The sequence below is a fragment of the Conger conger genome, chromosome 2, assembly GCF_963514075.1.
Source record: "Conger conger chromosome 2, fConCon1.1, whole genome shotgun sequence".
Taxonomy (NCBI): Eukaryota; Metazoa; Chordata; class Actinopteri; order Anguilliformes; family Congridae; genus Conger; species Conger conger.
Window position 1 is genome coordinate 960,245 of NC_083761.1, and position 12,095 is coordinate 972,339.

The 12,095-nt window shown below is 52.0% G+C and overlaps 1 protein-coding gene across 1 annotated transcript in view; it reads left to right on the forward strand.

Annotated features, from left to right (window-relative positions):
* Positions 1-12,095, forward strand: part of LOC133122038 (centrosomal protein of 170 kDa-like) — a 50,772-nt gene that overhangs the window by 13,985 nt on the left and 24,692 nt on the right. Inside the window, 7 exon segments of the mRNA XM_061231702.1 lie at positions 957-1,046; positions 1,549-1,627; positions 2,664-2,722; positions 3,487-3,691; positions 4,408-4,545; positions 9,070-9,202; positions 9,204-9,586. Coding sequence (XP_061087686.1) covers positions 957-1,046; positions 1,549-1,627; positions 2,664-2,722; positions 3,487-3,691; positions 4,408-4,545; positions 9,070-9,202; positions 9,204-9,586 — 1,087 coding nt within the window.

Sequence of the window (12,095 nt, forward strand, 5' to 3'; positions counted from 1 at the left end):
TTCAGACATGCTCAGAATAGCAGTGTGCGGCATTTTTAACATCTGTCACCCCCCCCCGCTGGGCCTTAACGAGACAACCGCCTCATTATCCACAGATCAAATGTGCTGTTTTAATTGGCGTTTCAGCTGCACTGAGATTTCAGCCCCTTTCCTGGGTGGCGTGGCTGCAGCACCAGAGCAGAGCTCCTTCTATCGCTGCGTCTCTAAAACGGGAGAATGCGCCCTCCTGTGGCTCAGTCACTCACCCCTGCACCTGGAGAGCTGCAGGGTGGGACTGCGTTCTGTCGCATCAGATAACTGGGAGCCACATCATCACAACGCAGGATGACTGAGTTAGCTGGATAACTGCACTGAGTAAAACCCACAAAGCAGGATTACTGAGTTAGCTGGATAACTGCTCTTTACACTTAAATCCATATTTCGGATTTTGGAGAGTTCTGGGTTTCACTCTAGCTTTCACTCTGGGTTATCCAGCTAACTCAGTGACCCTGCTTTGTGGGTTTTACTCAGTGCAGTTATCCAGCTAACTCAGTAATCCTGCTTTGTGGGTTTTACTCAGTGCAGTTATCCAGCTAACTCAGTAATCCTGCTTTGTGGGTTTTACTCAGTGCAGTTATCCAGATAACTCAGTAATCCTGCTTTGTGGGTTTTACTCAGTGCAGTTATCCAGCTAACTCAGTAATCCTGCTTTGTGGGTTTTACTCAGTGCAGTTATCCAGCTAACTCAGTAATCCTGCTTTGTGGGTTTTACTCAGTGCAGTTATCCAGATAACTCAGAAATCCTACTTCATGAAATACCCCCCACCCCGGGGAGTGGAGTAAACTGTCCTTCAGTTTGTGAAGGATCCTACCCCCCAGTGGTTTGTGAAACAGTAACCCCCCCCCCACCCTCTCTCTGTCTGTCCACCCCCCCGTGCTGCCTAACTGCCGTGTTTCTCTCTGTCTGTTGTTCTCAGTCGCGCAGCGTGGACAAGCAGCACGCCGTCATCAACTATGAGCCAGCGGCCGACGAACACAAAGTCAAAGATCTGGGGAGCCTGAACGGGGTGAGAGAGGGAGAGAGGGAGAGAGGGAGAGAGGGAGGGAGGGAGGGAGAGAGGGAGGGGGGGAGGGAGAGAGGGAGGGGGGGAGGGAGAGAGGGAGGGAGGGGGGGAGGAGATGGGTGAGGGACAGAGAAAATGGAGGGAGAATAATTCCTCACAGAGCAATTAAAACTTGACAGCAATCTAAGAATATGTGTGAGCCCAGTGGGCTTTTCATCTGGTGAACACCACAGAGCCGTTAGCATTGGCATTAGCATTTGTGCGTTATTACTGGAAGATAAATAAACTCAGCTGACAGGGTCACAGCGATTATTCATCACCAAAAATAACCTCACCCACCAGGATCCGTCTGTTATAAACTGCAGATCATATCTGCAGATGCTATTAACCCCACATAACCAGGAATATCTGCTCCTGGTCCACTGGGGAGGTCGTGTCCGGAAAGCTGCCGGCTAATAAATGGGATGAATGTGCACTCTAAAGCGGCCATCTTGTGTCTTTGCAGACGTTTGTGAACGACGTCCGGATCCAGGAGCAGGTGTACTTCACCCTGAAGATCGATGACAAGCTCAGGTTTGGATATGATATCCTTTCAGAGCCGTAATGGCGGTGACTCGCTGCACTTCCTGTCCTTCACCAGGCAGAATTACTCAGCATTATGGTAACTGCGGCATCCAATTACTGACTGAAACACAGAGAGGGGCTCCACCAATCACAGAGTATGTTCATGACAACCTATGGAAGAACATTGACTGCGATTGGTGGAAACTACATCTGGCTATTACCCACAAGGAGTCAGGAAGTAGAGCCCTAAAATATCCACTCGCCGGCTGTGATTGGTGGAGCTCCTTTTGGTTTTATACCAATCGGGTGAGGGCACATCTCTCCTCAGAGCCTCGTGCCACAGGATCCGGTGTCAGATTGTGACTAGTAAAGAGTTCTGTCAGTTGTATATACCACATGTATGAGAAAACATATCCAATTCCTGTCCTTCCTTTCTCAAAGTGTGTGTGATTATATAGGTACATATGCATATTTTAGATGTGTTCTATCATATATCCATAACATTTTGTTGGATGTTTTACTGATTCATGTGTGTATGTGATGTTATTTTAGGCTGTCACTGATATACAAGTCTTACAGATGTTTTAAAGCATCAAAATTAGCTGTTACTGTCGGGCAGGGGAGGAGACTCCATTTCTGGTTTCCATGCCAATTTCTGCTCTGAATTATTCAGTTAAGCATTTAAGTCACTTACATGATTGGATTTTGAACTGCTACTATAGACCTGATAGTGTAAAAAAAATGGTCAGGTTAACTGGTGGAATCAAAACCCAGAAACTGACAGAGCCCTCCAGGAATGGGGTCCCCCACCTTCACTGTGGATTTGTCAGTGTTTGGGGTACCTCACGTGTCAGAGTTTGGGGTAAATCACGTGTCAGTGTTTGGGGTCCCTCACGTGTCAGAGAGTTTGGGGTACCTCATGTGTCAGTGTTTGGGGTCCCTCACGGGTCAGTGTTTGGGGTCCCTCACGGGTCAGAGTTTGGGGTCCCTCACGGGTCAGTGTTTGGGGTCCCTCACGGGTCAGTGTTTGGGTACTTTGTCCTTGACCCGCCTCACATACCAACCTGTTCACCGTGGTCCGAGGGGAGCTGCAGGTCCCTGAGGAGGCTCTGAAGGTATGCAGCGTCTTTCCAGAAAGTTCTGTCTCTCTCTGCGTCTTTCCAGAAAGTTCTGTCTCTCTCTGCGTCTTTCCAGAAAGTTCTGTCTCTCTCTGCGTCTTTCCAGAAAGTTCTGTCTCTCTCTGCATCTTTCCAGAAAGTTCTGTCTCTCTCTCTGTCCTCTTTAATGGACATTAACAGTTATTTTCTAAAAACAAAACTTTACCGAACTTCACAAAATTCATTTTAAATGCCTGTACATTATCTCCTTTCAGGCAGCTCAGTATCAGGGTTTTAATTTTAAAAATTGATATTCTATGCAGAATAATCTGTAATAACACCTGCACATTGTACTTCTCTGTCTTTGTGGTCATAAGTCTGCATTTGAAAGCCTGTGAAACAGAAGAAGCTGCTAGAACAGAAATGATCTCCACTCTCACCGTCCGATGTCGTGAGAGTCAGACTGAGAATGTATCCGCTGATGTCATCGTTGACGCTCACTTTCTTTTAATAACAGCTCTTAGAATAGAGCTGTGCTTCACTGCTGTGTGTGTGTGTGAGAGTGTGTGTGTGTGTGTGAGTGTGTGCATGTGTGTGTCTGAGAGAGTGTGAGTGTGTGTGTGTGAGAGAGAGAGTATGTGAGAGAGTGCGTGTGTGCATGTGTGTGTCTGAGAGAGTGTGTATGTGTGTGTGTGTGTATTTACATTGGTGCTTGCGCGCGTGTGTGTGTGTTTATGACGTAAGGTGATATTTGTGGCTCTCCCCGTGTCCCTATTGGTCAGCACGAGAAGTTCAGCAGTCAGCTGCAGTTGCCTAAGAAGCCTCCTGAAGGAGAGACGTCCAAACCGCCCGCTCCCTCTAAACCCGCTAAACCTGCTAAACCCTCCACCTCCACCTCCACCTCCACCACCGCGGGCACCTCGGGCAGCGCCGCCGCCAAGCCCAGCGCAGAGGGAGCCGCCAAACCCAGCGATGACAAGATGGCGGGTGAGTGCAGCAGGGCAACGGGGGCCTGTAGCGTAGTGGTTAAGGTAAAGGACTGGGACACGCAAGGTCGGTGGTTCTAATCCTGGTGTAGCCACAATAAGATCCGCACAGCTGTTTGGCCCTTGAGCAAGGCCCGTTAACCCTGCATTGCTCCAGGGGAGGATTGTCTCCTGCTTAGTCTAATCAACTGTACGTCGCTGTGGATAAGAGTGCCAAATGCCAATAATGTAATGTAATGTAATGTAATGCCCCCCCCCCCCCCCCCCCCAGAGGGGCTGTGATGTCATCCTGTTGACCTCACGGGGAGAGCAGAGCCTGCTGGGAATTAAACTCGCTCAGAGAAACACGTCATCTTACTGGCTCTAAGATGCTGAGCAGACCTGTGTCAAATACGTGATTGTTTTGGTTTCATATACGTTTCTGTGCTTGATTGATCTTACCTGGTGCTACTGAGTCAGCCAAGAGGACCAGAAGGCGGGGTTTGCACTTTGAGAGTATTTCATAGGTTCTAATGCACAAGACAATCTCAGTAAAGCGCAGAATAGTATTTGAATCCAAAACAGTTTTTGACCCAGGTCTGTACCCGGCTGCTCAGATCCCTGGTGTCTCTCATTAATCCACCGCCGATTTTCATTGATTGATTTATTGATTTATTGATCCACCCTCAGGCCGTAATATCAGTGACTCACCAGTTGTTCATTTCCGTGTGACCTCAGGAGACCTGGCCGCACTGCATCGTGGGACACCGCTGTACGGGCAGCCATCTTGGTGGGGGGATGGGGACGCTGACGACGAGAACTCCTTCAAACAGGAAGCCAGGCCGGCGGGCAGGAAGCAGGAAAGCGCCGCGCCAGGTACGACCGCTCGAACAGGGTCTCAGGTCAGCCTCAACCCCTCTGTCCCCCCCAGTGCCCCTCTATCCCCCTCTACTGCCCCTCTATCCCCCCCCAGTGCCCCTCTACCCCGCTCTAGTGCCCCTCTATCCCCCCCAGTGCCCCTCTACCCCGCTCTAGTGCCCCTCTATCCCCCCCAGTGCCCCTCTACCCCGCTCTAGTGCCCCTCTATCCCCCCCAGTGCCCCTCTATCCCCCTCTAGTGCCCCTCTACCCCCCTCTATCCCCCTCTAGTGCCCCTCTACCCCGCTCTAGTGCCCCTCTATCCCCCCCAGTGCCCCTCTATCCCCCTCTAGTGCCCCTCTACCCCCCTCTATCCCCCTCTAGTGCCCCTCTACCCCCCCTACTGCCCCTCTATCCCGCTCTAGTGCCCCTCTACCCCCCTCTACTGCCCCTCTATCCCCCCCAGTGCCCCTCTACCCCGCTCTAGTGCCCCTCTAGTGCCCCTCTATCCCCCTCTAGTGCCCCTCTACCCCCCCTACTGCCCCTCTATCCCCCTCTAGTGCCCCTCTGGCACAGACTGCCAGCTCCAGTTGTCAGTATTTCTGATGTATGTACTTCATACTTATACATTTTATCTCTCTGTCACCTGCAAAGCAGCATTTTTATTTGGGAGGCGTTTTATATTGTGTACACTGTGTTTTCTGAAGCTGTTCCAGCCACAGCAGCAGCAGCAGTTCTGTGATCAGCGGTGATGTCATGGGTGTGTTTAGCTGTACGTGAGTTGATGAAAGTGTTTTAAGTGTTAGATTTACAGCGCTGGTCTGCTAAAGGGTTGTTTGAAATCCTGTAGGAATGACTGGAGTGGTGTTTCAGGTGAAATTTGGCTCAGTATAGAGGTGTTGCTCACTGCTGAAGATGAAGAACAGTGTGCTGTCTGCGGAATGAGGGAATGTGTGGTAATCCTGGGAGTTTGGGTTTGGATAAGCATAGAGTGTTATCTTTCCTCTTTTCCATGCGGCGGGGGGGGGGGCAGGAATCCTGTGGATCCCCCCCCCCCCCCACACACACACACACACACACACACACTGTGTTGTCTGACTGTCCATCTGTGAGTAAGAGCGGGAAATATGACTTACTGGAGGACAGTTGCTTAGTTACCGGAAGCAGTTGCTTAGTTACGATGGCAGTGCGTCTTGATGTGTGGCTTGTGGAGATTAAGGTGTATCAAGGTGCTCTGTTCACACAGCGTTACCTCCACAATAATACCCCAGCACTTCCCCTGAGGACCCTGTGTGTGCGTGTGCCTGCAAGCTTGCCTGAGTGTGTGTGTGAGTGTGTGTGTGTGTGTGCGTGCCTGTGTGTGTGTGTGCGTGCCTGTGTGTGTATGTGTGTGTGTGCATGCGTTTGTGAGTGTGTGTGTGTGTGTGTGTGTGTGCATGCGTTTGTGAGTGTGTGTGTGTGTGTGTGTGTGTGCGTGCGTTCGTGTGTGTATGTGTGTGTTTGTGAGTGTGTGTGAGTGTGTGTCTGTGTGTGAGTGTGTGTGTATGTGTGTGAGTGTGTGTGTATGTGTGTGCGTGCGTTCGTGTGTGTCTGATTGTGTATGTGTGTGTTTGTGAGTGCGTGTGAGTGTGTGTCTGTGTGTGTGTGTGTGTGTGTGTGTGTGTGTGTGCGCGTGCGTGCCTGTGTGTGTGTGTGTGTGTGTGTGTGCGCGTGCGTGCCTGTGTGTGTGAGTGTGTGTGTGTATGTGTGTGTGTATGTGTGTGTCTGTGTGTGTGTGTGTGTGCCCGTGCGTGCCTGTGTGTGTGTGTGTGAGAGTGTGTGTATGTGTGTGTTCGTGAGTGTGTGTGAGTGTGTGTGTGTGTGTGTGTGTATGTGTGTGTTCGTGAGTGTGTGTCTGTGTGTGAGTGTGTGTGTTTGTGAGTGTGTGTCTGTGCGTGTCTGTGTGTGTGTGTGTGAGTGAGTCTGTGTGTGCGTGTGTGTGTGAGTGAGTCTGTGTGTGTGTGTGTGTGTGTGTGAGTGAGTCTGTGTGTGCGTGCGTGCGTGCCTGTGTGTGTGTGTGTGTGTGTGTGAGTGAGTCTGTGTGAGTGAGTCTGTGTGTGTGTGTGTGTGTGAGTGAGTCTGTGTGTGTGTGTGTGTGTTTGTGAGTGTGTGTCTGTGCGTGTCTGTGTGTGTGTGTGTGAGTGAGTCTGTGTGTGTGTGTGTGTGTGTGTGTGTGTGAGTGAGTCTGTGTGTGTGTGTGTGTGTGTGTGTGAGTGAGTCTGTGTGTGCGTGCGTGCCTGTGTGTGTGTGTGTGTGTGTGTGTGAGTGAGTCTGTGTGAGTGAGTCTGTGTGTGTGTGTGTGTGTGAGTGAGTCTGTGTGTGTGTGTGTGTGTTTGTGAGTGTGTGTCTGTGCGTGTCTGTGTGTGTGTGTGTGAGTGAGTCTGTGTGTGTGTGTGTGTGTGTGTGTGTGTGTGTGTGTGAGTGAGTCTGTGTGTGTGTGTGTGCACTCAGTGGACTCTCTCTGTGTGGTTATTGTGGTGCTCTCCAGCTGCACACAAACACACAGCCTCTGTGATCAGAAGCTCTCATTGGCCGATCAGCGGCCCGTCTGTGTCAGCTGCTGCCAGGCGTGAGCGTCAGGGAGAGGAGCTCTGCCAGCCCGCCATGCAGGGAGCTCAGACTCTGGAGGTGTTCTGACCGCAGACGCGCGAGGTTCACCCTCCCTTCTCTCCGCCTGTCACACTCACACAGGTGAGGTCACGTGTCTTTTTTAGTCTGTGTGTGCAGCGCTGCAGGAGAGGATGCTGGGATTGCAGGTCTTCACCATCACCATGGCGATGTAGTTTTTTACTCTTTATTATTTTTATTTAACTCATTTTGCTGATGCTGACTGGTAGGAACAGGAAGCAGGCTCCGTTTATAAAAACAGGAAGTTCTGCAAGGTCTGTTCTGTTTGGTTATTTTAAATTTCGTATTTCTGGGAAGCTCAGAGAACCGACCGTCTCTCTCTCTCTCTCCATGTACTTACATCTGAGTGTGTGAGGATATCAGGGCTGAATTCACACTGTAAGCTGTGTCCTGCAGAGTGAGTGTTGGCAGTTTTCATTTTGAAGATGATCTTAGTGATACTTTAATTTCACTTCCTTTTGTTTAACTTGTCGAATCGTGTAGAAATTGTCGAATCGTGTCAGCCTGCTCTTTAATTGCAATAATTCAGTCGTCTTCATCTTACAATACAATTTTAATGGTGTGATATTTGTTTTGTTATGGTATGGTTGTTGGAAACATGTCTTGAGCAGAAGTCAGACAGTTCATTCTGTACGAATAGAACAAATGATTGTGTTTTTGTGTACTGAGCTGTGAGGTTTATGTGGTATATATCGTGTATTAGAGCTTGATTTGATTACTGGTAGTGTTCAGCGGTGTTCAGTACAGTGTTCAGCGGGGTTGAGCAGTGTTGAGTACAGTGTTCAGCGGTGTTGGGTGGGGTTGGGCAGTATTGGGCGGTGTTGAGTACAGTGTTGAGCGGGGTTGAGCAGTGTTGAGCGGTGTTGAGTAAAGTATTGAGCGGTGTTGAGTACAGTATTGAGCAATGTTGAGCGGTGTTGAGTACAGTATTGAGCGGTGTTGAGTATAGTGTTGAGTACAGTGTTGAGCAATGTAAGCGGTGTTGAGTACAGTATTGAGCGGTGTTGAGTACAGTATTGAGCGGTGTTGAGTACAGTATTGAGCAGTGTTGAGTACAGTATTGAGCGGTGTTGAGCGGTGTTGAGCGGTGTTGAGTACAGTGTTAGGGACAGTGTTGAGCGGTGTTGAGTATAGTGTTGAGCAATGTTGAGCGGTGTTGAGTACAGTATTGAGTGGTGTTGAGTACAGTATTGAGCAGTGTTGAGTACAGTATTGAGCGGTGTTGAGTACAGTGTTGAGCAATGTTGAGCGGTGGTGAGTACAGTATTGAGCGGTGTTGAGTATAGTGTTGAGTACAGTGTTGAGCAATGTTGAGCGGTGTTGAGTACAGTGTTGAGCGGTGTTGAGTACAGTATTGAGCGGTGTTGAGTACAGTATTGAGCAGTGTTGAGTACAGTATTGAGCGGTGTTGAGTACAGTGTTGAGCAATGTTGAGCGGTGTTGAGTACAGTATTGAGCGGTGTTGAGTATAGTGTTGAGTACAGTGTTGAGCAATGTAAGCAGTGTTGAGTACAGTATTGAGCGGTGTTGAGTACAGTATTGAGCAGTGTTGAGTACAGTATTGAGCGGTGTTGAGTACAGTGTTGAGTACAATGTTGAGCGGTGTTGAGTACAGTGTGCTGCTGTGAGTGAACCTGAAAGCCAGTTCAGGAGACAGTGCACACCCCGTAGTGAGGTGGGAATCCCCCCCTCTGACCCTGCAGACAGCAGAGACCCCCCTCTCTAACCCCCCCCCCCTTACCCCGCAGACAGCTGAGACCCCCCTCTCTAACCCCCCCCTTACCCCACAGACAGCAGAGACCCCCCTCTCTAACCCCCCCCTTACCCCACAGACAGCAGAGACCCCCCTCTCTAACCCCCCCCTCTGACCCCACAGACAGCAGAGACCCCCCTAAGGGTAAGGAGGTGGGGGGTCTATGCCCCCCAGGGCAGGAGCCCAGCTACTTTGAGATCCCCACTAAAGAGTCTCTGATGGCGGAGAGCAGCATCCACGAGACCCCCACCAAGGACACGGAGGGTGCGGGCGTCGCCCCGGCGACCGCCGCCGCCGTCACCCCCGGCAACCGCCGCCGCAGGCGCCGAGGCCTCCAGCCAGGGCCACGCCTCCTTCACCATCGAGTTCGACGAGGCGTCGCCGGGGAAGGTGAAGATCCGCGATCACGTGACCAAGCACACGCCGGAACACGGCCACGCCCCCGAGCCCCGCTTCCGCCCGCCCCGCCGCGCCCCCGGGGGCGAGCTCAGCACCCTGCAGGCCGCCATGATCGCCGCCGAGAGCAAGGTCGCCGATTGGCTGGCCCAGAACGACCCGCCCCTCGCGCGCATGGAGTCCACCGAGGACGACAGCAAGAGCATCAAGAGCGACGTGCCTGTGCACCTGAACCGCCTCAAAGGTGAGTCTCACCTGTGCACCTGAACCGCCTCAAAGGTGAGTCTCACCTGTACACACCTGAACCGCCTCAAAGGTGAGTCTCACCTGTACACACCTGAACCGCCTCAAAGGTGAGTCTCACCTGTGCACCTGAACCGCCTCAAAGGTGAGTCTCACCTGTACACACCTGAACAGGGTCAAAGGTGAGTCTCACCTGTACACACCTGAACCGCCTCAAAGGTGAGTCTCACCTGTACACACCTGAACCGCCTCAAAGGTGAGTCTCACCTGTGCACACCTGAACCGCCTCAAAGGTGAGTCTCACCTGTGCACCTGAACCGCCTCAAAGGTGAGTCTCACCTGTGCACCTGAACCGCCTCAAAGGTGAGTCTCACCTGTGCACCTGAACCGCCTCAAAGGTGAGTCTCACCTGTACACACCTGAACCGCCTCAAAGGTGAGTCTCACCTGTACACACCTGAACCGCCTCAAAGGTGAGTCTCACCTGTACACACCTGAACAGGGTCAAAGGTGAGTCTCACCTGTACACACCTGAACAGGGTCAAAGGTGGGTCTCACGTGTACACCAGACGTGTTCAAGATGGCAAACGTTTGCGCCGAACTTTGTTTGCAGTAAACTCTGCGGTTGTTGAACGATTTTGAATGTACGTCCCATTTAGTTCGCCACCAACTCTTCTTTAATACAAATGTACGCAACAGAGATCTAACAATGCTAGCTAGCTGATTACCTGGGATTTTTTAAAAGGTAAGAACACATATTACGCTACGAGTAAAGTGCACTAGAACAGCCGACGATTGTCGACGTTTCTGTTCACTAACTGTTTGCAAACGTCAGCTAATGTTCATCGTGTTGAGCCCATGAGAAGGGGCTCAGAGGGCCAGCATGTGACGGCCGTGTCTCCGGCCCTGGGGTCAGGAGGGCGGCCATTTTAGTGCTGCCTCTTTCCACCTGACCTGGGTCAAAGCCTGTGACATTTGTACACAATCCCTGCTGTTCCCGGATAATTATTCATTAAACATGCCGCTAATCAAAATGTACTGATATATGAAGGAAGAATTGTTTTCAGAATACTGGGTTAAAATGGATGTTTGAAGGATGACAGTAATTTAATTGTTCTGGTATCTTAAAGGTGAAATAATTATTTGACCCTGGTCTGGTTTCCACATCAGAGTTGTTTGTGAACTTGTTATAGGACATGTATGACTCTGTCATGATTCCAGGCATGCTGCAGGCTGCTGTAGGCTTGGTGTCGTTTCTGTGGGTCAGCGGATGTGCGTGTGAGAGCTGTTGTGTGGAGCCCCCTGTGGCAGGGGAGGGGCTACGGGTTCCAGTCCGGTGTGAGGCACAGCGGCCATCAGCTCCGTGAGCATTACTTCGGCGTGTGTGATTGGCTGACAGGACAGGGGGCGTGGTCTAACGCATGGAGACTGAGAGATGGGCGCCTGGAGACACGGAGTGTGAGCTAACCCCACTCTGTCTGCTGCCGGCCAATCACAGCCCACCCAGCTGTGCTGGATATCTGCTGCCGGCCAATCACAGCCCACCCAGCTGTGCTGGATATCTGCTGCCAGCCAATCACAGCCCACCCAGCTGTGCTGGATATCTGCTGCCAGCCAATCACAGCCCACCCTGCTGTGCTGGATGTCTGGGGCCAGCCAATCAGAGGACACTGTGCTTCCTCAGGTCAGTTCAGCATGATGGGAGTTCAGATGTTAAGAGGAGACATTTTGTTCACCGTGATCTACGCGGTGGCACGGTGCTTGCCGATGGGCGCTGCGGTCTCTCAGGTTTAACGGGCGAGGTCTGCAGCAGGAGGGAGGGAGGGCGCTCCACCAACACAGCCTGTTACTATGGAAACAGTCATTCTGTCTGCTCACGGCGGTCTGTGATGTGGATCACAGCGAGCTCCTCAGGAGCAGCGTCAGTGTTTCATACGAACGCATCGCGGCTGCCTGCTCTGCTCCTGCGCTGGTCTGACCGGGGGAGAGAGCGGCCCTGAGCCCACACAGGAGGCCCTGAGCCCACACAGGAGGCCCTGAGCCCACACAGGAGGCCCTGAGCCCACACAGGAGGACCAGCGCCGATTTCGGCCCCTTTTATCCCCTCTGAGGCGTCGGCCCAACCGTGCCATCTTCTGATAGGACACGGTGCGAATAGGGCGTGGCCGTGGCGGGTGGCTCCTAGTACGGTTGGTTGTTGTTTCTGTTGGCATGGAGTAATTTTTGGATTTTTGTCCTCTCTCTGTCTCTATTGCTTTTCTCTGTCTCTCTCGCTCACTCTGTCTCCTGTGTCCTTCTCCCCTTTTTCCCTCTCTCTCTCTCCCCCTCTCTCCCCCCCCTCCCTCTCTCCCTCTCTCCCCCCCTCCCTCTCTCCCTCTCCCCCCGTCTCTCTCCCTCTCTCCCTCTCTCCCCCCCTCCCCCCCTCCCCCCCTCCCTCTCCCCCCCTCCCCCCCTCCCCCCCTCCCTCTCCCCCTCTCCCCCTCCCTCTCCCCCTCTCCCCCTCCCTCTCCC